Source organism: Bubalus kerabau, chromosome 18, assembly GCF_029407905.1.
Source record: "Bubalus kerabau isolate K-KA32 ecotype Philippines breed swamp buffalo chromosome 18, PCC_UOA_SB_1v2, whole genome shotgun sequence".
NCBI lineage: Eukaryota > Metazoa > Chordata > Mammalia > Artiodactyla > Bovidae > Bubalus > Bubalus kerabau.
Window position 1 is genome coordinate 8,639,157 of NC_073641.1, and position 27,078 is coordinate 8,666,234.

A 27,078-nucleotide genomic window follows, 5' to 3' on the forward strand; every position below is an offset into this window, starting at 1 on the left:
AAGAAGGGGCCCCTTGGAAGAACATGGTGTTGATCTAGAAGGCTAACAGTTGGGACCATCAGTTAATTGTGCTCTACATAGTAGTTTCAAGTGGCACATTTTCACACCCACCACACACATAATGTGTACAGAGGCACGTGTTTATATATATAGAGAAAAAAGGCAAGTGTAACAAAATGTTAATATTTAGTAAATCTAGGTGAATGAAGAGTACATGGATATTTATTGTACTGTTCTTTCCCCTTTTTTATAGATTTGAAGTGTTTCAAATGAAAAGTTGGAGGGGAAATAAAACAGTTATTGTCTGTCCACCTGAGGACCCCTGACAGACAGTGATATTTGCTTAATATAAAGCCTGGCACTGAGGTCTGAGGTTGATTATACACTATTATTTGTATTTCTTTGAGTCACTTCATTTCCTAGTGGTTGCATCCTTCCTATCATTATAATTCTTTACAGGCATTTGACACTTAATCATTCAGATAGATTACATTATTTACAAGATTGAAATATGCTTAGTAGGAAGTTTCCGAATTTGTGATGCAGGAGGCTATTTGCTAAAATAGTAGATGAGCTTTTAGCTGGCAGGTGGAGTGATGAGAGTTTTATTTCTTAATATGTTTTGTTTCTTGGGAAATTTATAATATATATTCCCCCCTCCAACCCACATAAAAATTGTTACCACCAGTTAACAATTTCTTAGAGAAGACACAGGAAACAGAAAACAAAATGATTCATTGGACCTCATCAAAATTACATGTTTGAAACTTAAAAAAACAAACAAAAGCAAGCCTTAGACTGTGCAAAAGATGTATAATGCTAGATAAAATACTGTAAGAATGCTAAACTTCCAGAGTGCAATAACATCTGATTATGTAGAGAGTATTATTGTCTTGGAAGTATGTACTGAAATTTTCGCAGTACATGTGTGTGACCAAGGACTCGTATCTAGAAGAACTGCATGTCAGTAATAACCCAATAAAACCTAACAACCCAGTTTAAAAAGAAAAAAAGACAAAGGACTTGAATCAAGGATACTTCACCAAAGAAGCAGGTGAATGGTCAGTGAGCACATGAAAAGATGCTCAGTTTCATTGGTCATTAGGGAAATGCAGATTAAAATTATAATGATCATTTCATACCCACAAGAATAGCTAAAATTAAAAAGAATGATGGCAAATCTTGGTTGAGGATGTGTAGTAATTGGAACTTTTACACATTGTTGGTGGGACTGTAAAATACCCACAGTGGAAGACTATTTGGCAGTTTCTTGTAAAATTAAGTATACACTTGTCCTTGTTGTTGTTCAGTCACCCAGTCGTGTCCAACTCTTAGTGACCCCGTGGACTGTTGTAGCATGCCAGGCTTTATACAGAGGAATTTAGCAGTAAAAATTAACCAGTATATGCAACAATGGGAATGAGTGTCAAAAACATTATATTGGGTGAAAGATGCTGTGCTATTTATATGAGGTTCAATAACAGGCAGAATGAATCTTGGGACATAGAAGTCTCTAATGTTCTATGTGTTCTATCTCTTCATTGGGGTAGTAGTTAAAGAAGTATACACATTTATCAAAATTCATTGAACTGTACTCTTAAAATCTGTATACAGTTGACCCTCAAACAGCATGGGTTTGAACTTCACGGGTCTGCTTACAAGTGGATTGTTTTTTCCACTAAATAGGCGCTTCAGACTCCATAAGCCATGGTTGGTTGGATCTGCAGATGCAGAACTGCAGATAAGGAAGGCCAACTGTAAAGTTATAAGTGGACTTTTGACTTTGCAGAGGTTTGCACCCTAATCCCTGTGTTGTTCAGGGGGTAGCTGTATTTTATTGTATATTAAGTTTTACCTAATAAAACAAATGACAAACTGGTTTCTATTTTAACAATGTCAGCACATTAGGTTTTTAAAAGTCTAGACTCTACACTGCTGCTAAGTCGCTTCAGTTGTGTCCAACTCTGTGCGACCCCATAGACGGCAGCCCACCAGGCTCCCCCATCCCTGGGATTCTCCAGGCAAGAACACTAGAGTGGGTTGCCATTTCCTTCTCCAATGCATGAAAGTAAAAAGTGAAAGTGAAGTCACTCAGTCGTGTCCGACTCTTAGCAACCCCATGGACTACATCCTACCAGGCTCCTCTGTCCCTGGGATTGTCAAGGCAAGAGTACTGGAGTGGGGTGCCATTGCCTTCTCCACTAGGCAAACTGTTTATATTTAAACACGTACAGAAAGTAGAATTAAAAGAAGCCAAATAAAAAAGCATATGAGAATTGTGACTTAGAAATACAGGTGTTGGCTTCCTTTCCCCTCCTTAAATTTTCTTCAGTTTACATGAGTATTCAAACATTCACAGTAAAAATACTTGATTTTTGTCATAGTAGCATTTTATAGTACATTCCTATTTGTTCTTTTCACATTACAACTGTCTGAATTAATTAAGGCAAAAGTCCATATTGCACAGATCAGAAAACTGATGAGTTCAGTATTATATGATGTTACCAAGTATGATTGTTACCAAGTAAGGTGACGCCAAAGAAGCTCTTGTGATTCTTGGTTAAGTCCTCTTTCTGTGACTCCCAGTACTTCTCAGTTGTTCATTTCCTTTGTTTTGCATCCTGGTTCACCCAAAGTATTCTCGGTTGGAAGCATAATCTTCAGTCATACTTGATCATTTTCTTAGCTGTTTTAACCTGACAGTGTTAATGTGGGTCCAGAGGTATATGTGCAGTGGTACTAGCTATGCTAGAATAGGGCTCAGTTCCATTATAGTACAGGCTGGTGTCTGCTTATTTCATGTGTAGTAACAGTTGTTTTTGTCAAATATGTGTTTTTTTCCTTATCTTTGCTTTAGGCACAAACTCTTACAGTATGGAGGCAAGCTGATAAGCACAAGGTACCTCGAATCTGTTTTTTAAACAAGATGGACAAAATTGGAGCGAGGTATTTAAAATGTGTTTCTTTGGCTTATCAAAGTAAGAATATTATTTGAGCTTTTAATGCACTATAATTTAGAAACAGCTATTCCCTATAGAATATAATCTATTCCATGGTATCCCAATTCAATCCATGGTACCTATTCCATGGTATCACAATTCAATCCCATTTAAAAAAAATTCAAAGCAGCTAATAGATAAAGTAACAATGTGGGATTAATAGAGAGCTGATGGATGATGAAGCGCTCTGATTCTAAGGTAGAGAGGCTTTATCCTATTTTTTAGGCTCCTGACAGAGTGATGTTTTCTGATTCCACTGGCTCTATTTAGAGTTGTATGGCTGAGTCCTTGTATTGCTGAATGGTGCTCCTGTCATTGCTAAGGGTAGAGGGTAGAGAATTGTTTCCTGTAGTTGCCTCAGTGAATGATGTTCTTCCTTGTCCCCTGATTTTCTTTAGCTACTGGGTAAAATGCTCTCAATGAAAAGAAACAAGGAAGGAGAACATAGGTGTTTTGGGACCCGCATATAGAGCAAACCAGTTAGTGCTGAGATGTAGTGGTAATTCTGCAGACTTAGAGTGGTAATCCTAAATGGATACGTTATTCTGAGAACAGAACTCAGTCAGTCAAGAATGTATGAAGGATTTGGAGAAAATGTGAAAGGGCAAGAATTAAGAATTCTGATGATTCTGGGGAAATGTGAAAGGGAGCAGTCCTGATCTGTGGTGTGAGAGTGACAGAAACCATAAACCATGTCTCTTCTAATACCACACAGGTATGCTTTGTGTTTCTGTCACTCTGTATAGTAATTCTAAGGCTGCTGGTTTAAAGGACTTGCATCTTGATGAGTAAAAGCACAGCAACCTTCAAAATGTGCTAGACTAAAGTTCTGACCATTTTCTGTTTGGAGTTCCTTGAGGTTGATAGAAGTACTGCCTGTACTGACTGACAGAACCTGTAATGATGGGAGGGAGATGCCTGGATACTAGGTTGCTGCTCAAAGACATTGGGACCAGAATGATCTGCATGTGTGTATGAATCAGCCCTCATGCCAAAGATGGCATGTGTTTCGTAGGCAGCCAGCCCTAGTGTTAGCACAGAAATGAACAGTATAGCATATGATATGAAGAATGCCTGAGATAAAAGTATAGAAAAATCAGGCTGGCTCTTGGAAGAAAGTGGGTAGTCATGTGTGATAACAAATGTATTGATATTTGTTAGAAGAAAGAATCTTTGACTTGTAATCATAAATCTTGCATTTGAATCTTAACTCTAATTTATTCTGTGTGACTTTGATCAATTCATTTAATCTTAACCTCAAACTTTAGTTAAATGAAGCTCATAATAATAAAATGCCCTAAATACACGTGTGGCAGAATTATGATAGATTCTTAATCACTTTTATCTGAAAAGTGAAAGTATTAGTCACTCAGTCGTGTCTGACTCTTTGTGATCCCATGGATTGTAGCCTGCCAGGCTCCTCTGTCCATGTAATTCTCCAGGCAAGAGTACTGGAGTGGGTTGCCATTCCCTTCTCCAGGGACTGTTAGTCTGAAATTAACATTAAAAGATTAGACAAGATGTCCTGTGGAAAAATGTTAAATGGTGAACATTAGGAGCAATTTAGGGTTATAATTTTTTGGAACATTCTTAAATCCTATTTTAAGAATCTTAACATTTTTAATTATTTTACAGTTTTAACTACGCAGTTGAAAGCATCAGAGAGAAGCTGAAGGCAAAACCTTTGCTTTTACAGGTTGGCTGATTAATATTTGGTTTAATTAATATGAACAGATCCTTCTTAGTTTCCTTATCAGTTTATTGTGGTGGTATTATATACATTTTTGAAGCTATCTCAAATCCTTTTGGAAGAAGTTAGGATATAAGTAAAAATAGATTTCGATTATGATAATGATGATAAGAGACATTTGGGAGTGAGTGGGGGAAGTTTTATCACCAGTATAGTTTTAATTGAGTTCTAGTGATCATTTAATAAAATGTTTGTCTGTCTCTAACTTATAGTTACCAATTGGTGAAGGCAAAGCTTTCAAAGGAGTGGTGGATGTAGTAGGTAAAGAAAAACTTCTTTGGAATCCCAATTCAGATGATGGAAAAGACTTTGAGAGAAAACCCCTCTTGAAAATGAGTGATCCTAAATTGCTGAAAGAAACAACAGAAGCAAGGAATGCCTTAATTGAACAAGTAAAGTAAATACTTTGAGCTTAAAATTGCTTAAATATTTAGAAACTTTAAAAAATGTTTACTGTGACATTTCATCTAAATTTGCATATAGAATATATAAAGTATAATACTGTGAACACCTGTGTAATCACCACCCAGCTTAAGAAGCAGAATATTAGCAATACTCTTGAGTCTCTGTGTGCTACTTCCTGTTCTCTCTCCCTTCCACTAATCATCTACCCCCTCCCACCATCTTGATTGCAGTATTTATCTTTCATTTGCTTTACTTTATAGTTTACTACAGATATATACCTCATTTTGCATGTTTTTGAATTTTACTTAAATGAAATGGGGCTTCCCTTATGGCTCAGCTGGTATAGAATCCGCCTGCAATGCAGGAGACCTGGGTTTGATCCCTGGGTTGGGAAGATCCCCTGGAGAAGGGAAAGCCTACCCACGCCAGTATTCTAGCCTGGGGAATTCCACGGACTGTATAATCCATGGGGTCGCAAAGAATCAGACACAACTGAGCTACTTTCACTTAAATGAAATGATATTTGTATTTTATTACGTTTTTCAACATGTTGGAGATTCATTCATGTGTGACGTGTGGTTACACTTCATTCCTTTTCAGTCTTCTATAGTGTTCCAGTATAATATTATCCTACAGTTTATTGTCTGTTCTCCTGTGAATGGACTTGAGGTTGTTTCCTCTTTTTTTGTTGTTGTGAGCAGTGTTTCTGTGAACATCTTGGTATGTATCCCTTTGTACACATTGCAAGAATTTGCTAAATACAGGAGTGGAATTGCTGGGTCAAAGAGTATCATCTTTTTTACATTAGCAGATGTCCTATATAGTATTTCCATTTTATAGGTGAGGAAAGCTTAGAGTGCTTTAATAAGTTGTCATATAGCTAATGAGCAGCAGAACGGGAATCTGAACCCAGACTGTCTTAGTTAGAGCTAGAGCTCTTACCTGTTTTTCCTATACTCTCTAATTTGAGGTGGAGGGGGCATAAAAAGAATACAAGTGGAATCAATAATTAGGTATATAACTGGTTCCCCTCTGAGGTGTTTCGACTTGTACCAAAGAGCTATCAGGGTTTCCCTGGTGGCTCAGATGGTAAAGAATCCGCCTGCAATGCGAGAGACCTGGGTTCAAACCTTGCCTGGAGAATCCCCATGGAGGAGCCTGGCGGACTACTGTTGATGGAGTTGCAAAGAGTCAGACGTGACTGAGCGACTAAGCATGAGCATGTGTGCACACACACACCTCTACCTATCAGTACACACACACACACACACACACCTCTACCTATCAGTACACAAACACACACACACACACACCTCTGCCTATTAGTACACACACACACACAAACCTCTACCTATCAGTACACACACACACACCCCTCTACCTATCAGTACACAAACACACACATATACACCTCTGCCTGTCAGTACATATACACACACACCTCTGCCTATCAGTACACACACACACACACACACACACCCCTATCAGTACACACACACACACACACACACCCCTCTACCTATCAGTACACACACACCCCTCTACCTATCAGTACACAAACACACACACACCCCTCTGCCTGTCAGTACACACACACACACACACACACACCCCTCTATCAACACACACACACACACACACCTCTGCCTATCAGTACACACACACACACACACACACACACACCTCTGCCTATCAGTTCACATACATACACGTACCCCTCTACCTATCAGTACACACATACACACACACACACGCACCCCTCTACCTATCAGTACACACACACACACACGCACCCCTCTACCTATCAGTACACACACACACACACACACACACACACGCACCCCTCTACCTATCAGTACACACACACACACACACACACACACACACACACACCTCTGCCTATCAGTACACACACACACACACACACACACCCCTCTACCTATCAGTACACATACACACACATGCACCCCTCTACCTGTCAGTACACACATACACACACACCTCTGCCTATCAGTACACACACACACACCTCTACCTGTCAGTACACACACACACCCCTCTACCTATCAGTAAACCTAAGAAGGATTTTGTAATATAGTTGAGGAGCCAAATTACACTTGCATGTATATCTCTCAGTGTTCCAGAACATGGGTTTATAATGAAAATAAGGAAAATTTGAGATGACCATCAGTAGATAGTAATAAAGTATTCATTATAAGGAATACATACATATGTATAGAATTAGAGAATAACAGCATATCACACCAGCTAGGATAGCTACAATAAAAAAAAAAGAGTTGTCAAGAATGGGGAGAAATTGTAACCCTTGTGCACTGTTTGGGGAATTAAAATGATTCAACTACTATGGAAAACAGTAGTGTGGTTCCTCAGAGAATTGAAAACAGAATTACCATATGTGTTAGCAATTCCACTTCTGGGTATATGTCCAAACAAATTGAAAGCAAGCTCTCGAGCTATTTGTACATCCTTCTTCTTGGCAGCATTTTTCACACAGCCAAAAAGTGAGAGCAATCCAAGTATTCTTCAGCAGGTGAGTGGATAAAATGTACTATATACACAGTAGAATATTATTCAGCCTTAACAAGGAAATTCTGACATATGCTACAACATAGATGAACTTTGAGGCCATTATGCTAATTGAAATAAGCCAATCACAAAAAGACAAATACTGTAGAATATCACTTATATGAAATATCTAGAGTCCTCAGCTTTATAGAGACAGGAAGTAGAATGATAATTAACCAGGAGCTGGGGGGAAGGGAGAATGAGAAAGAGTTTGTTTCATGGATATAGAGTTTTGGTTTTGTGACATGAAAATGTTTTGGAGATTAGTTTTATGACGGTGGGGAATATATTTAACACGATTCACTTAGAGATGGCTACAATGGTAATTTTATGTTAGTTATATTTTACCACAGTTAAAAAGTTTTTAATAAGAGAATAAGATAAGTGCAACTAGAATCAACTTGATGTGTTCCAAAGGTGAACAGCAATTAAAAGAATATTATATACTTACTATATGTTCTGGAAGCGTAGTTTGAATTGGTTATTTAAATTTCACAGTAGCCTCATGGGATAAGTCCTAGTATTATCTCCATGGGTAACCAAGAGAAAGAGGTGACATACTTTTTTCTTTTCTTCTTTAAAATCTGTGTTTGCCGGCACTGAGCCTTCACTGTCGCACGCAGGCTTCCTCTAGTTGGGTGAGCAGGGGCCACGCTTGCAGTGCGGAGGCTTCTCATTGAAACTCTCTTGTTAATTTTATTATCAGCCGAATTCTCCTGTCACATAGGCAAATGATTAGGAAACATATGAATGAGGTTATTTATGTTTTTATTATTGAAATGATACCGTGACCCTCTCAATTTAAATTTATTCCCTCAGTGACGAATTATAAACAAGATGTATTCTTTTACTTAGAAGATATGATGAACATTCAAAATATCAGAGGATTACCAAATGAAACTTTTATGAACTAGGACCCCAAATCTGTTTATCGATTTATTTACTTTGGTCACACAGCATAGCATGTGGTATGTTATTTTCCCAACCAGGGATCAAACCCACGCCCCCTGAATTGTAATAACAGAGTTCTTACCACTGAGCTGCCAGGGGCGTCCCCTCCAGATCTATTTTAAACAGCAGTCCATTGTGTATATTGTCTCTGGCTATCAATCGTCAGTTTTCTCTTATTTCTCTTGAGTACTCTGAGTAGGTAGTACTGTATTGAGGTGCTTTATCAAAAGGCTCTGCTTCCCATGAGTTTAGAAAACTCATGAGCTCATATCTTCAGTTTTCAGTCTCTTTCCTTTGAAAGAAAATCTCTAGAAGATGTGATGAGTTCCTTAGCCTGGATAAGTTGGATTGTGTAATTGTCTTGAAATATTTATGTTTATGGTGTGTAGACCTATAGTTGTGATAATGAATGCAAGTTATAGAACTAAAGCCTTTCCTTACAGGTTGCAGATTTGGATGATGAATTTGCTGACTTAGTTTTAGGAGAATTTAGTGAGAATTTTGATTTGCTACCAGCTGAAAAGGTAAATTTTATTAATCATTTACTTCTGACCAAGTTTTACTATTTGGATGTGGTTTGATGACTGTTGTAGTTTTTTTTTTAAACCTTGGATATCATTAGAAAATGCCGACTTAAAAATTAGAACACTGTTAAAAATTAGAGAACATTGTTCATTTTCTGTATCCTTTTCCTTTCACTGTGATCCTTTCACTAAGTAGTAGTAGGGAAATCACAGATAGAAATTTGTTTTTTTTTTTTTTTTTTTAATTTACTGATCTTTCAGACTACTATAATGGTCATTTTTCTCAGGACATTTTTTCTAATCTGTTTTAATTGTTAGTGGAAACTTATTCTAGATCTTCCCAGGTTTTTTTTTTTTTTTTTTCTGGCTTTCTTATGAAATACATCAAACCAGAGAATTGTATTTGAATTATGACAGATTTATTCAAGGTCTTTTTGGTTTTTTCTGCCAGGAACCTTCTCCCATGAACAGTGTTTAAGTGGAAATGTTTTTTAAGTTGACTTCAGGATGAGCCCAGCAAATTTGCTTGGTTATTTTTCATGGAAAGAATTAACGAAAAACACAAGATCTGTAGATTAATTTTGAGCCATTAGAAGTTAGAGGTGTAAAAAATGTTTTTTCTTTTGCATGAAATGCTATAAGTTTGAATTTTTTTCTTGTTTAGTATTTGAATGGTTAGATTTGATGTTTACTATACCATATAGTCACATAATATGATTTCTGTTTTCAAAGAGTTTACAATATAGAATGAAGTTGAGCCACCATTCCTCGTATCAATAGCTTGCAAAGACATCTAAGCTTTTCTTGATTTTTGTGATCTTTTAAAAGTTGTTTCTAACTTTGGTACACCTCATTTTGCCTTGGATTTTATTTAATGTGGATTTAATTCATTTGAAGAAACTGGAATTTATATTTCTAATTTCTAACAAGTTCTTCTAGTAGACTATCAAGGTTAAATTACAAGTAATTGACTTTTTCAAGAAATATTTTTATTCACCTATTTTAGGCACTTTTCCAGTTTTTGGTGATTTAGTGATATTATGGGATTTGCTATAATGCTTATATAGATTTTTACATTCTAGTGGATGGGGGGACAGACAGTAAACTAATAAATATATATCTAATATACCAGATAGTGATTAATGTTATTTACAATGAAAAATAAAGAATAAGGCCATAAAGAATGATGGTAGTGTGCTGAGGAGTAATAATTTACATGGTTAGTTAGAGAAGTCATCTGATTCTGAGATATTTTGGTGGAGACCAAAATACTACACATAAAACATTTATATCTCTGCTTTATAGCTACAAGCTGCAATACACAGAGTAACACTGGCTCAGACAGCAGTGCCTGTGCTTTGTGGAAGTGCCCTGAAAAACAAAGGGGTCCAGCCCTTATTAGACGCTATTACTATGTACTTGCCTTCACCGGAAGAACGCAACTATGAATTTCTGTGAGTATAGAAGTACATAGATTAAAATCTTACAGACTTGAAAAGATAGGTAGACAGATAGGTCTTATTTTTTAAAAATGGTAGTTGAATCACAGTTTCTGAATAACATTGATGAAGAATATCACTGTAGACAATATAATGTAGAGTCATTGTAAGTTTTACTTGAAAGGGATGTTTGTCATCATCTCTTGTAACCTGCTGTCTTGAAGACGGCGCTAAGAATGTGTGACTTCTTTGCTGTTGACCCTTCCATCTTAGTCTGAAAAAAAGAAGTAGTACACTGGGGGTGTTTGATAAATATGCTATAGATATATTTATATTTATTATGGATTTCAAGATTTTCCGTAAGCTCAAAATATTTTGTGACTGTAAGGAAAGGTCTGTTGTTTTACTGCTCTTGAGCCTAACAGCTTTGTCCTTGGCAGTAAATCCTCTAAAATCTAAGTGAGCTTTGTGCATAATGGCAGACGGAGGTAGACTTTAATCCTGTTAACTGGAATCTGAGTCACTTTTCATCTCTGTATTGGAGAGGCATTATGGCAATGTGATGATGAGCATGGACTGTGTACTACTTGAATTTAAATCTAGGTCTTCCAAGTTGCTTAACCTCTCATCTGTAAAATGCAGAAAATGGGATTTATCTCATAAGATTGACACTAGAATAAATGAGCTAATATTTATAAAGCACATAGAACAGTTCCTAGTATATGATCAACTCTCTATATAAGGACTTGTTAGATAAAATTTGAAGAGAACAGGAATAAGAGAAGCTCAATAGACACTTCTATTAGAAGTGTCTAATCTCCTAAGTCATGGACTCCTTTGAAACTAATGAAAATATGGAGCTTTTTCCTCAGAAAAATGTACCTATGCACAAAATTTGGCAGTTTGAGACAAATTCAGACTTTTTGAAACCTCTCAGTGAACACCAATTTAAGGACATCATTCTGTAAGTGTTGGTGTTGTAAACAAGTTCAAGTTTATAGTGTAGGTTTATATGGCTATGCAGCTGAAGAAAAAGTGGGAGGAGAGAGTGAAAGCAGTAATTGAAAAGTACCTTCTTGTTTATCCTTTATGGGGTTTTAAGAAGTGGTGTGATAATCCTAGGTGTATTTTTTGAGGAGGGATGTCTCGGCAAGAATTATTTACTAACAGAAGTAGTATTTGGAAGAGAATCCATTTTTTTGTTTGGTTTTTTTTCCAGTTTTGAAGCATTAATGGTAAGATCTCCAGTAAGTAATCTAGTCCAGTGGAGGAAGAGAGGTACAGAATACATTATTTAATTGTCCTGGGTTGCTAAATTAGAAGATAAGAGTAATCTTTAGAGGACATGAAGGTTAAGTTTATGCAGTGATTCTGATCTTATCAGATATCCTATGTAGATATATAGGAGGTATATTTTAAAGGCTTTTCTGGAATTTCTCCTTAATTTTTAGGCAATGGTATAAGGGTGACTTATGTGCCCTGGCATTTAAAGTCCTCCATGACAAGCAGCGAGGCCCACTGGTTTTTATGCGCATATACTCAGGCATGATAAAACCGCAAACAGCCATCCATAATATTAATGGAAACTGCACGTAAGTAGAAGCCTAGGTTATTTTCTAAAACTTCTTATTTCTAAACTCATTTCTTTGTACTTTTACTAACATGAATCATGGTTTTACAGGGAGAGGATAAGTCGTCTACTTTTGCCATTTGCCGACCAACATATAGAAATCCCTTTACTGACTGCTGGTAACATTGCTTTGACTGTTGGGCTTAAACATGTAAGTGACCAAATGGTTTCTGTAGGAAATAACAGCTTATATGTTTAATTAAAAGTATGTATTTTGTCATAGCAAAAACCCATAAACAATCCAAAAGCTATCAGTAGTGGAATAATGAATATTGTAGTACATTCATCAACATAGTCAAATCTCAAACATTTAATACAGAGAAAAATAAATTATAGAATGCTATAAACACTATGGATTGTCTTTATATAAATTTCAAATTCAAGTAAAATAAATACATTATTTATGGATACATATTTATGTTTAAGTTTATATTACTGCTACTACTAAGTCGCTTCAGTCGTGTCCGACTCTTTGCGACCCCATGAACTGCAGCCTACTAGGCTTCTCCGTCCATGGGATCTCCAGTCAAGGACACTAGAGTGGGTTGCCATTTCCTTCTCCAATGCATGAAAGTGGAAAGTGAAAGTAAAGTCGCTCAGTTGTGTCTGACTCTTAGCGACCCCATGGACTGCAGCCTACCAGGCTCCTCGGTCCATGGGATTTTCTGGGCAACAGTACTAGAGTGGGGTGCCATTGCCTTCTCTCAACTTTATATTAGATAGTGTTATTCTCATTAGGTTTTTTGCTATCTTGGTAACTTCAGAAAGTTTAACTTTATAACTGATTATGTAAAAACTGAAGATATTTTCCCAATGAAGTCTTGTAAGGGCAAGAATTTTTCTCTCTCTTGCTCAAAGATAAATTTGATTTGCCAGATGAATTTTTAAATGTATTTTTTTTTGTATGTGTGTTTTATTGTTGTCCTCCTCCAGGAGTGTTTTATTGTTAGAATTTACTAACAATAGTAATGTTTAACAGTAGTGTTTTGGATAGAATTTGTCTATAAGTTGAATTAGCTTTACGAATGTACAGTTATAATAAGCTTAGTGAATTTGTCTCTTTTAGGTTTTGATGAAGATAAAGTGCTACACTGAATTTTTCTTTGGTTTTCATGGTTTTTGGTGGAAGCTGAGTGCTTGCCTGTTGTGTTCATGCGTCTTGTTTGCTTGCAGACTGCTACCGGGGACACCATTGTCTCATCCAGGTCCAGCGCATTAGCTGCGTCTCGTCGAGCCAAAAGGGAGGGAGAAAAGAAGCAGAAAGAAAACAGTGAAGCAGAGAGGCTTTTATTGGCTGGCGTGGAGATTCCAGAACCTGTTTTTTTCTGTACCATAGAACCTCCATCAATGGCTAAGCAGCCAGGTACAAATAATCTTGGTGCATCAATTAATTAGTGCTCTGACAATTTAGATAAAATAGTTACATTTTACTTCAAAAGGTTTTTCATGTTATTTTATGTCGTTGAGTTTAGCATTTCAGTTCAGTCGCTCAGTCATGTCCAGCTGTTCGTGACCCCATGGACTGCAGCACATCAGCCTTCCCTGTTCATTACCAACTCCCAGAGTTTGCCCAAACTCATGTCCATCGAATTGTGATACCATCCAAACATCTCATCCTCTGTTGTCCCCTTCTCCTCCTGCTTTCCATCTTTCCCAGTATCAGGGTCTTTTCCAGTGAGTCAGTTCTTCACATCAGGTGGCCAGAGTATTGGAGTTTCAGCTTCAGCATCAGGCCTTCCAATGGATATTCAGGACTGATTTCCTTTAGGATTGACTAGTTTATCTCCTTGCTGTGCGTGGGACTCTCAAGTGTCCTCTCCAACACCACAGTTCAAAAGCATCACTTCTTTGGTGCTCAGCTTTCTCTATAGTCCAACTCTCACATCCATACATTACTACTGGAAAAACCATAGCTTTGGCTAGATGGACCTTTGTTGGCACAGTAATGTCTCTGCTTTTTAATATGCTGTCTAGGTTGGTCATAGCTTTTCTTCCAAAGAGCAAGTGTCTTCTAATTTCATGGCTGTACTCACCATCTGCAGTGATTTTGGAGTCCAAGAAAATAAAGTCTCTCACTGTTTCCATTGTTTCTCCATCTATTTGCCATGAAGTGATGGGACCAGATGCCATGATCTTAGTTTTCTGAATGTTGAAATTATACTTGGCCCTTCCTGTACCTGGTTCCTCCATATCTGACTCCATATATAAGAAGACCTGCATCAAATCCATGTTATTCAAGGGTCAGCTGTATTCTTCTTTGGTGTGATCATTCATCGTAGAGTGGGCACATTAGCATCTCTATTCATGATATAATTTAGCTTCCTTTGTATTTGTTTCTGAAGGCTTTTTTGTTAGCTTCTTAATCTTTGCAGAGTATAATCAGATGATGTTACTGTCCCATGTAAAACCTTTCAGTGGCTTCCCAGTGCAAATCCAGACTTCACCATGGCCTTCAAACCTTTCATGATGTGATTGATCTCTGTCACACATCTCCTCATCTGATGCTGCTCTTTTGTCTACCATTATCCAGCTACAATGGCCTTCTTATTTCTTCAGTAGAAACCATTCCTTGCACAGCCATTTATTTCCTCTATCTGGAATTCTTTTTCTCTGGGATTTTACTTAAAACAACATTCTTTTTGGTTTATGTCTTCATCTAAATCATCCTGGAAAGGTCTCTGCAGGTCATTCAATCTCAAGTAACCTCCCATCACTGTCTTGTCACTTTTTTTAATTCTCTACAAAACATTTCTGGCCATGTGAAATAACTGTTATTGTAGTACCTTATCTTAAAAAATAAAATGTAAAGGTAACAGTTATTGTTTATCCTCTAGATTTGGATCATGCATTGAAATGCCTTCAGCGTGAAGATCCCAGTTTGAAAGTGAAGCTAGATCCTGATTCTGGACAAGTATGCATATTATTATATAATTCCCCAAATCTTTCAATAATAATGTTTGTTTGTGTGCAAGAGAGTGTTTAAGTGCATTTGTCTAAAACATTGATTTGTCCATGTACCTGAAAGAAAGGGCCTTCTACTTTGGCTCTCTCATAAATTTCTGATTATTATTTTTACTGTCAAGCTAAATTCTCCTTAATTCCTCAGCATGATTATACCTTACTTATATAAACTACTCTCCAACATTTTTATCTTCCAGAACACAGCCTTATGTGAAATTTTGAAATAAATCTTTCAACCCCAAGACAACACTCTGAGCCTCTTATGCTAAAACTTACAGAAACCATTTACTAAAGGGAGGATGCAAAGATACTTTTAATGATGATAACACACATAAAATGGGTGAGAAGTGACAGATTGCGGCCAACAGTATGGGAGGAAATAGAGTCTAAAGTAGGTACAGGACTGCACTGTGTATTATGGTATAGCAGAAGAACACATGTTCATTCTACATCTTCTTTTTAGGGAGGCAGAGTAGAGTTTATATAAAATATGGAGAAAAAGTTCCTTTAAAAGATTATAAATGTGTCTGTAAAAAGGATAAACTCATTTTAGTTAATCTGAAAAATGTGGAGTACTTTTTTTTCCTAAATGCCAACTAAATGATGTAGCAGCTTAGTTTAATTGATTCTGAAGGCTGTAACAGCAATTGCAATAGAAACTTTTTATTTAAAAACCACCAATACAAATTTTTTAAAAAATAGCAAATAACACGCAAGTGGACAAAGTAAAGAATTAAAGTCTCCCTTTCAATCTTTTCATCCTGTTCTACACAGATAATCAGTGAATAGCCTTTCACACTTTTCTGAACATCCATTTTTCTGCCATGCTATGTTATAGAGCATAGTATATATATACATATTTCTAAATATATATGTACAGATATATAGCTAGTCATTCTATTTGTATTATTCAACAACTTGCTTCCTTCCAAATAATTTACTTTTTTAACTTTATATTAAAGTATCACAGTCATACACCAAATAGTCTTTTATTGTTTCTTACAGCTTTTTTTACACTGAAAGGAAACAAATCAGAAACAGCCAAGGAAGAGACACATAGGGCAAAGTCTGGGAGAGTTCTAAATGCAAAGCCCTCTTCATCCTCTTGACTCTGTGGAGTACTGCCAGCCAGGGAAGCTCACCTAAGCCTTCGATGTCCAGAGATTCTGTTGGAACGTAATCACATACTGCCTATGTGGTTGACATTTAATCTCTCGTGCCTCCTGTAGGTTTGGGCTACTACCTTCACTCTCTAGGTTGTGAATGGGTATGGCTATTCCAAAGCCTGTTTCATAAGTCACATTGTTAGACTGTCTGGTGGACAGAGGCGCCAGACAAGCAAAGACAGTTCTATCAGGGAGCATTTTGGCCTAGAGATAACTTTCCAGTAGCTAAAGGCAAGGGCCAGATCTCTTTTCAGTTTAAAGTTAATGCTTCACTATACAGATGGTATATGAATAAAATGGGGCAAATAGGATTACTTGCACGTACTGTCCCATACACAAAGACCTTCAGGAATAACTATTTTTGTGTTATTTTTTTTTTTGAGTTTTTTTTTAATGTTTTAATGCAAATTTGGCTATTCTAACAAGGACCCAAAATGACATTGGTTCAAAAAAGATAAAAGTCAGTTTCTCTGTCACTTAAAGGTTCAAGCTACTCTAGTAGTTTTGGTTTTTGTTTTTTGTTTTTTTTTATTCTTTGTTTATTACATGAGTAGTCACATATTGTTGTTATAATCTGAATTTTGTTAAATTTAATATGGCCTGCTTTTATTTATTTTAATTTTTTTAAAAAATTTATTTATCTATTTTTTAGAGGCTACTTATTTTACAATATTGTGTTGGTTTTGCCATACATTGACATGCATCCGCCACAGGTGTACATGTATTCCCCATCCTGAACCCCCCCTCCCACCTTCCTCCCCAAGCACCCTGTATCATGCATCGAACCTGGACTGACAATCTGTTTCACATATGATAATATACATGTTTCAATGCCATTCTTCCAAACCATCCCACCCTCACCCTCTCCCATGGAGTCCAAAAGACTGTTCTATACATCTGTGTCTCTTTTGCTATCTCACATACAGGGTTATTATTACCATCTTTCTAAATTCCATATATATGGGTTAGTATACCATATTGGTGTTTTTCTTTCTGGCTTCACTCTGTATAATAGGCTCCAGTTTCATCCACCTCATTAGAACTGATTCAAATGTATTCTTTTTAATGGCTGAGTAATACTCCATTGTGTATGTATAAATTGAAGAAACTAGGGAAAACCACTAGACCATTCAGATATGACCTAAATCAAATCCCTTATGATTATACAGTGGAAGTGAGAAATAGATTTAAGGGCCTAGATCTGATAGAGTGCCTGATGAACTATGGACTGAAGTTCGTGACATTGTACAGGAGACAGGGATCAAGACCATCCCCATGGAAAAGAAATGCAAAAAAGCAAAATGGCTGTCTGGGGATGGCTTACAAATAGCTGTGAAAAGAAGAGAAGCGAAAAGCAAAGGAGAAAAGGAAAGATATAAACATCTGAATGCAGAGTTCCGAAGAATAGCAAGAAGAGATAAGAAAGCCTTCCTCAGCGATCAATGCAAAGAAATAGAGGGAAACAACAGAATGGGAAAGACTAGAGATCTCTTCAAGAAAATCAGAGATACCAAAGGAAAATTTCATGCAAAGATGGGCTCGATAAAGGACAGAAATGGTATGGACCTAACAGAAGCAGAAGACATTAAGAAGAGGTGACAAGAATGCACAGAAGAGCTGTACAAAAAAGATCTTCACGACCAAGATAATCACGATGGTGTGATCACACACCTAGAGCCAGACATCCTGGAATGTGAAGTCAAGTGGGCCTTAGAAAGCATCACTACGAACAAAGCTAGTGGAGGTGATGGAATTCCAGTTGAGCTATTCCAAATCCTGAAAGATGATGCTGTGAAAGTGCTGCACTCCATATGCCAGCACATTTGGAAAACTCAGCAGTGGCCACAGGACTGGAAAAGGTCAGTTTTCATTCCAATCCCAAAGAATGGCAATGCCAAAGAATGCTCAAACTACTGCACAATTGCACTCATCTCACACGCTAGTAAAGTAATGCTCAAAATTCTCCAAGCCAGACTTCAGCAACGTGAACTGTGAACTTCCTGATGTTCAAGCTGGTTTTAGAAAAGGCAGAGGAACCAGAGATCAAATTGCCAACATCCGCTGGATCATGGAAAAAGCAAGAGAGTTCCAGAAAAACATCTATTTCTGCTTTATTGACTATGCCAAAGCCTTTGACTGTGTGGATCACAATAAACAGTGGAAAACCCTGAAAGAAATGGGAATACCAGACCACCTGACCTGCCTCTTGAGAAATCTGTATGGAGGTCAGGAAGCAACAGTTACAACTGGACATGGAACGACAGACTGGTTCCAAATAGGAAAAGGAATACATCAAGGCTGTATATTGTCACCCTGTTTATTTAACTTATATGCAGAGTACATCATGAGAAATGCTGGACTGGAAGAAGCACAAGCTGGAATCAAGATTGCCGGGAGAAATATCAATCACCTCAGATATGCAGATGACACCACCCTTATGGCAGAAAGTAAAGAGGAACTAAAAGGCCTCTTGATGAAAGTGAAAGAGGAGAGTGAAAAAGTTGGCTTAAAACTCAACATTCAGAAAACAAAGATCATGGCATCTGGTCCCATCACTTCATGGGAAATAGATGGGGAAACAGTGTCAGACTTTATTTTTGGGGGCTCCAAAATCACTGCAGATGGTGACTGCAGCCATGAAATTAAAAGACGCTTACTCCTTGGAAGGAAAGTTATGACCAACCTAGATAGCATATTCAAAAGCAGAGACATTACTTTGCCAACAAAGGTTCGTCTAGTCAAGGCTATGGTTTTTCCTGTGGTCATGTATGGATGTGAGAGTTGGACTGTGAAGAAGGCTGAGCGCCAAAGAATTGATGCTTTTGAACTGTGGTGTTGGAGAAGACTCTTGAGAGTCTTCTCCATTCTGAAGGAGATCAGCCCTGGGATTTCTTTGGAAGGAATGATGCTGAAGCTGAAACTCCAGTACTTTGGCCACCTGATGCGAAGAGTTGACTCATTGGAAAAGACTCTGATGCTGGGAGGGATTGGGGGCAGGCGGAGAAGGGGACGACAGAGGATGAGATGGCTGGATGGCATCACTGACTCGATGGACGTGATTCTGAGTGAACTCCGGGAGTTGGTGTTGGACAGGGAGGCCTGGCGTGCTGCGATTCATGGAGTCGCAAAGAGTCAGACACGACTGAGCGACTGATCTGATCTGATCTGACCACAGCCTTCTTATCCATTCGTCTGCTGATGGACATCTAGGTTGCTTCCTTGTCCTGGCTATTATAAACAGTGCTGCGATGAACATTGGAGTACACGTGTCTCTTTCAATTCTGGTTTCCTTGGTGTGCATGCCCAGCAGTGGGATTGCTGGGTCATATTACTCTAGTAGTTTTGACTGCCCACAAAACTGTAAGGTTAAGGTGTCCAGGATGGTTGGGAAATAGCCATGTGATTGGGAGTGTTTGGGACAGGGGTTATTTCCCTCATTCACAAGATGTTGCCCTCATTCATGTTTCAAGATAGTTATCTACATCTTCATTAAGAGAATGGTTTTATTTATCCTTAAAGATATAACCTAGGTTGGTGTGCCAGGGCGCCCGTTTGGCCGGCAGCAAGGGGGCAGACGGGGGTTGGGTACGCGTGGAGGAGTTTCACCGGTTGAATTCAGAAATAATGTGAAACGGAAAACATGGCGACCTAATCATCTGCAAGCCTTTGCGGGAGTGTTCGCGAAGGACAAGGCTTTGCATTTCGAAGAAAACTCAAGATTCATCAAACTTATAAGAAATTACTCCGGAGGGAAAAGAAGTCTCAAACCCCAAGTGAATCCCCCTTCACAGATTGGTATCCTGATCATCTGAAACATCTTTATTTAGCTGAAGAGGAAAGACTCAGGAAGCAGCTTAGAAAAGCTGACCAGCCTCTGTCAGAAGAACAAGTTGATCAGCCTTTGCTAGAAGACCAAGGTAGCAATGACCAGGCTTTGTCTGAAGAACACTGTAGCACTGAGCAGCTTCAGCCAGAAGAACCATGTAGCATAAGAATAAACTCCATTAATATTCCAAAGAAAAATAAAAAGAAAACGTCAAATCAAAAAGCACAGGAAGAATATGAGCAGATACAAGCTAAGCGTGCTGCTAAGAAACAATTTGAGAGGAGAAAACAAGACAGAGAAGAAGCTCAAAGGTTCTAAAAAAGAAGAAAATGGAAGTGTTCAAAATACTGAGCAAAAAGACTAAAAAGGGGCAACAAAACTTGAATTTACAAATGGAGTATCTTCTAAAAAAAATACAAGAAAAGAATTGAGTCAGACGTTGTTGCCTGACTAATCAACCATTAAAATATATGCTTGCTATTGAGTTCTTTTGTATATGGATTGTCCCTCCTAACATATAACTAAATTTGTCAATATAAACTGAATGGCTAAGCTATATTAAATATAAGATATCCAAAAAAAAAAAGATATAACCTAGAAGTTGACAACATCATTGATACTTAGATTCCGTTGGCTAGCACTTAGCTTTGTGGTTGGGAAGCATGGTTCTGGTTAGAATGCCACTTAGCCAGCTAATAACCCAACCATCACAGAGTAAGAGACTGGCTCCACTGGCTCTTAGTTGTGGCACATGGGATCTTCTTTGCGGCACGAGCACTGACTAGTTACCCGACCAGTGATCAAACCCAGGCCCCCTCCATTGGGAATGTGGAATTGTAGTCACTGGACCACTCCTTGTGATTCACTTTTAATTGATTTATTTTTACAGTCAGAGAAGTTAAAAACAGTGTTTTGATGTAGGAGCCAGAAAAAATTTTTGTTTATACAGGAGAAATTTTGTTTATAAGTAATAGGAAATAAAATATATTGATATCATACCTTTATTTAATGTTTTGTGATAAACAATTTTTCCTTGACCTTTGTTTTGTTTTCTTCCTCTTTTACCCAGACTGTCCTTTGTGGCATGGGGGAGTTACATATTGAAATAATTCATGACCGAATCAAGAGGGAATATGGACTAGAAACCTATCTCGGGCCCCTCCAGGTGGCATACCGAGAGGCCATCCTAAATTCGGTTCGTGCCACAGGTAAATACAACATTTAGAATTTGCTGGTCCTGTTGCTTTCTTTCTCTCCAGGATCTGTTTGCTGCATCTTTTAGTTTAGTTGCATAAAGCAGGGTTTATATTCACTAGTGTCTTCCATCAGTGAGGACAGGTTTTATGTGTGTTTTCTTGTTTTTTTAGAATTTGTTTGCTTTAGGCACGGCCATATTTCTTGCCACTCATTTATTACATATACTAGCTGAGCCACTCATCAAACAGGTACACAGTGGGATTAACCATTGAAGTAGACAGCTCATCCTGGTCCTCAATACCAGAATGAGTATAAGAATTTGAAATTGGTGTGCTGTTTTTTACTCCATAAAATAGTGGAAATGGGGAGTGGGGAAGGTAGAATTAGAAGGCAGTCAAATGGTACCAACTTCCAGTTATAAGATAAATAAGTACTGGGGTTTGCTGTACACCATGATAAAGATAATTAATACTGCTGTACATTATAAGTGAAAGTTAAGAGAGTATATCCTAAGAGTTCTCATCACAAAGGAAAAAATCTTTTTCTATTTCTTTAATGTTGTATCTATATGAGATGGTAGATGTTCACCAAACTAATTGTGGTAATTTTTTCATGATCTATGTAAGTTAAATCCTTATGTTATACACCTTAAACTCCTACAGTGCTGTATGTCAATTATATCTCAGCAAAATTACAGATAATTTTAAAATTTTAAAAAGAAAAAAAGTAGAGTGGAAAATAATTTTCACTAATAAACATGGTAATCTTGTGCTGATGGTATTCTTGGGAAACTGAAGTTTTTATATTTCTGTGCCAAAATGTAAGAATTCATGCTTTTTCTACATACGATCTTTTCAGTTTGGTTCCCTTAAGTGAAAAAACATGATAGCTATTCCCATCCCCACAATAAGAAAACTTGGACAGGTTTGTGAAAAAAATATAGAAAAAAGATGTTTAGCATAACTAAGAACTTTTAAGCACTTCAGTGGTTTGTAAATAGGCCAGGTGATTACTTTTCTTTGAAACTTGAAAAATTGAGCAGGATGTAGGGGCATGATGACAAATGACATGATGATTTCTCTTTCTGGACTTTATATCTGGAAAAACAAGATGCTTGGAAAATATAAATGTCTGAAGTGGTTAGAATATGATGGAAACTTCCAGAGGTTAAAGAAAGGAAGGTGGAACAGGAATCTTGGAAAATAACTCAGCACCTAAGCCACTAGCTATTCTGGAGAAATCTGTGGTCATATTTAACCTACTGCTTGAGGGCCACATTCTTATGGAAGCAATATGGAAAGTCTTCTCCATAAAAGAAGGTGACAAGGAAACTTATCTGACTGGCTTTTGGCAAAGGGGCAGAATTTCTGAGAATTTGTAACCATAGGCATTTTCAGCCTACGTTCATAGAACCCGTATAATCTGTAAAACTCCAAACCAAGAAGAACTTGGTGTGAAGTCCTCTTGGTTGGCGATAGACCAAGGAGCCTTGAGAAAGCAAACATAGGGCTCGTTAGGTAAATGTACCCTCAATCCAGGCCTCAAAGATCCCACAAAGTAAAAAGAACTCACAGTATATTTTTTGAAGTTTTAAAATCATAAAACCTTGAGAAAAGGCACAATGAGCAGAAAAAAGCAGTAGAAACAATAAACCTCACAGGCGGACCAACAAAGGCTTCTGATACCGGAATTACCATGTACACAGTATATAAAATATTATTTTTGAAGAAATAAAGGGGATTAAAAAGTGTTAGTAAGAAACAGGAAACTTTCAAAAATAAATAAGCAATGGACTGTTATCTGAGAAAGAAAGGAAATGTTCAAAAAAATGATGGGGTTGTGTCATAAGGACATAGGAACCAACCTGAAGAGGCTACACTGGCTAAATCTGGGTTAATTTGAGCTCCAGAATAGCTAAAAACAATAATTAAGCCATTGACAAAAAGCTAGAATTCATGAGGCCATACCGATAATAAATCAACAAAAAGAGACTGTTTTTCCTTATACTGAAATGCCAAGTGCTGACTGTTAGATGTTGAGGAGGAGGGTTGGAATAGAAAATCGTCATTTTGCAAATACTTAATATTGTGTACATTGTTGAATAACATATTTGCATAGTCTTCAAGTGTCTCCCTCTAAATTGCTTATTAGTTACAAAGTGAAAAGCTAGTAACCAGATGCTGTTGACTGAACAGTCAGACCACCAGTGATCACATGCTGTTGAGGCACAGGTTACATTTGTGTACATCTAGAAAATTATCAAAATGTACAGGCATTAAAGAAGACCTAAGTTCAGTGGGAAACCATACTATTCATGAGACTTCCCTGGTGGTCCAGGGGCTGAGATTGTGCTCCTGATGCCTGGGGCCATCTGATCCCTGGGTGGGGAACTATTAATAGATCCTACGTACCACAGCTGAGAGTTCACATGCCACAACTAAAGATTGTGCATGCCACAACTAAGACCCGGTGCAGCCAGATAACATGTTTTGAAAAAGGGAATGAAAGAAAAGTATAGATAAGAACCATACTATTCATAGATAAGAGGACTGAATAGCATGAGGGTACCAGTTCTACCCAAAGAAGTGTATCAGACTTTAATACTTACTATAAAAGCAGTCATTATGATACTGACCAACTAATCAACCTAGGAACAGACAAATATACCAGGGGAACAAACCAGAGAGCTTAGAAACACACTTACATTTATATGAAAATGCACCTTTCACCGAGTGATACTGAAGCTCAGTGGGAAAGGGCGGACTGAATTTCAATAAATGGGCCTGGAAAAACTATTCACATGGGAAAAGATTTAGATTCTTCCCACATACTGTATCTAAACCTCAATTCTAGTTGAATTTAAAAGCCTAAATAAGAGGAGAGAGTTGGAAAGTCTCTCTTTAAGGACAGAAGAATAAAGAGAATAAATGTTAATGTATGCAAAAGAGGAAAGAAAGAAAACCCCAATGCTTTATGAAAGTTTTTAAACTTTCAAATTTTTGGAAGACAGTATAGGAGAACTTAAGCAGGTAAGGCTGAAACTGTGAACTAAAAGATTAGTAAATTTGATTTTATTGATATTAAGAATGTATTAGAATATAGTGAAAGCAAAAAGATACACTGAGAGAAGATATTTGCCTCATATAAAACTGACAAATTAGAATCCAAAAATCACTAAAAACATGGCAACCAACCAAGTAGAAAAGTGAGCAAAAAAGGTTGAACAGACATTTCACAAAAGAGGCCGAAGGCCCATGAACATATTAAAAGATTCTCAGTTATTAGAGTCATGCGACTTAAAAGACAAGATGCCCTTTTACACCAATAAGATTGGCAAGAAAATAGATTGGCAACTTTGTTATGAAGTTGGCTATGTGTAGACCTTAGTTCTCAGCAGTTCCTCTAGTAGGTATCAGTAGGTATCAGTCCTGGGTGTTCATTGGAAGGACTGATGTTGAAGCTGAAACTCCAGTCCTTTGGCCACCTCATGCGAAGAGCTGATTCATTTGCAAAGACCCTGATGCTGGCAAAGATTGAGGGCGGGAGGAGAAGGGGACGATGGAGGATGAGATGGCTGGATGGCATCACTGACTCAATGGACATGAGTTTGGGTGAACTCCGGGAGTTGGTGATGGACAGGGAGGCCTGGTGTGCTGCGGTTCATGGGGTCGCAGAGTGGGACACGGCTGAGCAACTTAACTGAACTGAACAGGTGGTTTCTTGACTGCTGCTCCCTTGATTAGGAACAGTTCCAAATCTGCCTTGTGGAGCTCAGGGAAGGTCATAGAGGCTGGAGTCTTGCCTACAAGAAATGGGAGACAAAAGGGCCTCCATGCCAGAGAGCTGCACAGGGCCCCACTCAGTTTCACTGACCGCTGTTGCTTGTTGACAAATGAGGGATACCATTTTCATTTTAACAAATAGATCAGTAGTTTTGGACGAAAGGAATCATAAACATTAAATAAAGGATATATTGTTGGAACAGTATGAAATTCAACTGTTTGTTGTCAAGGTTAAAAACCTTTTAATTTTCATTAGATAATCCTTTGTACTCAGTAAGTGTTTTAAGTAAAAATTTTGTGCTTAATAGAATTTGGGTCACAAATGTTTAAACGTATGATCTGCATGTCAGAACTTGTGTGTTCATCTGCCTTAACACACCCTAACACTGAAGCAATATTAATAGATAATTCAGAGCAGGTGTTTAACGTTGATAAACACAGAATCTACGCTTTCTTGATAGAACTATTTACTCTGACATTTTTATACTGTGCTTAGTGTCTTTATTGGTATTCTCTTCCACTTTATCTTCCATGAGACCTTGAACTTGGTGACTGTAATCAACTTGTTGGACTTGTTGATTTTGCCAGTTGTGGCACCTTGACACCTTTCCAGAACAAATCTCTGAGGTACTGTATTTGGTTTGTTTACAGATACCTTAGATAGAACTTTAGGAGACAAACGGCATCTTGTGACTGTAGAACTGGAAGCAAAACCCATGGAAACATCATCTCTTCTGCCCGTTATCGAGTATGCAGCAAGCGTTGCCGGAGACCTCTCGCAGGCCTCCCAAGAGGCCTTTGAAAATGGCGTTCACAGTGCGTGCCTCCAAGGTGAGGCAGTCAGATCAGTAAGCATGAGGATCACTTTCAACCCCTTCTAATAACAGAAATTATTTCATTCTTCTTTTCTAACCTTGGGGGTATTTTCTCCCTATTTCTGCCCATCATGCATATGTCATACCTTGTAGTCCCACAGTATTGCATATTCTGTTCTGTTTTTTTCGGTCTTTTGTTCACTTTGCTTTTCAGTTTTGGAGGTTTCTACTGATACATCTTCTAACTCAGCCTTTCCTCAGCCGTGTCCCATCTGAGCACGTCAGTGGTCTTCTTCCTTTCTTTGATCTGAGGCATTTCTTTTTGTTGTTTCTTAGGACTTCTGTCTCTCTGCCATCATGATCATCTGTTCTTAGTGCCCTTTACTTTGTCTGTTCCAGCCCTATAAATCAGTTTATATTCTCAGTCTGATCATTCAGCATTCCTGCCATGTCTGGTTCTGATGCTTGCTCTCTGTATTCAGATTGTGCTCTTTGCCCTTCAGCATTTTTCTTGATAGCCAGATATGATACACTGGGTAAAAGGGACTGCTCTAAACTGGCCTTTAGTACTGTGGTGGTGAGGTGAGGGGGAGGGGGAGTGTCTGTACCCCTGAGATTGGGTCTTAGCTGGTGCCCTTGACCTCTGAGCTGCACAGCTATTTCTCAGTCCTTTCATTCCCCATAGGTGGGACAGGATGGCTGGAGTAGACTGGAATTGGGTGCTTCCCTCCAGTCATCTAGGCTCTGATACCCCTTCAGGTTTGGCTCTGATACACTAGTTTCCTCTAAGGGCCGACCTTGTTAAGAATAGAATGCCTTGGAGTGTTTCAGAAAGAATTCCTCTCCACTACCACCCTCATGAATCTCTGATATTTACTGTGAGAACCTGCTTGAGATCACAAAATTGTGCCCCTTCCCACCCCCAAGACTGGGTCCTCCTGGAGTTTTTAACTCTGGGCCACACTAAGCCTCAAACAGTTTAGCAATTACAGTTCAGTGCAACTCCCTGCACTGACCTCTCTCTCCAGTCTTAGGGACGGTGGTTTG

General features: G+C 38.0%; 1 protein-coding gene across 6 annotated transcripts in view; it reads left to right on the top strand.

The window, feature by feature from the left end:
* GFM2 (GTP dependent ribosome recycling factor mitochondrial 2) overlaps nucleotides 1–27,078 on the top strand; it is a 53,727-nt gene that overhangs the window by 17,446 nt on the left and 9,203 nt on the right. For 3 of the 6 annotated variants that reach the window (XR_008704890.1, XM_055554878.1, XM_055554876.1), the window contains exons 8-18: nucleotides 2,858–2,946; nucleotides 4,635–4,695; nucleotides 4,962–5,141; nucleotides 9,135–9,215; nucleotides 10,521–10,669; nucleotides 12,106–12,246; nucleotides 12,336–12,435; nucleotides 13,458–13,647; nucleotides 15,119–15,195; nucleotides 21,307–21,445; nucleotides 25,868–26,047. Coding sequence is in view for 5 of the 6 variants with exons in the window: in XM_055554878.1 (XP_055410853.1) it covers nucleotides 2,858–2,946; nucleotides 4,635–4,695; nucleotides 4,962–5,141; nucleotides 9,135–9,215; nucleotides 10,521–10,669; nucleotides 12,106–12,246; nucleotides 12,336–12,435; nucleotides 13,458–13,647; nucleotides 15,119–15,195; nucleotides 21,307–21,445; nucleotides 25,868–26,047 (1,387 nt within the window). In the remaining variant the exon portion in view is untranslated. Of the gene's footprint in view, nucleotides 1–2,857; nucleotides 2,947–4,634; nucleotides 4,696–4,961; nucleotides 5,142–5,408; nucleotides 5,875–9,134; nucleotides 9,216–10,520; nucleotides 10,670–12,105; nucleotides 12,247–12,335; nucleotides 12,436–13,457; nucleotides 13,648–15,118; nucleotides 15,196–16,250; nucleotides 16,676–21,306; nucleotides 21,446–25,867; nucleotides 26,048–27,078 lie in introns of those variants that run through there. The other 3 variants (XM_055554880.1, XM_055554879.1, XM_055554877.1) reach the window with 3 other exon arrangements.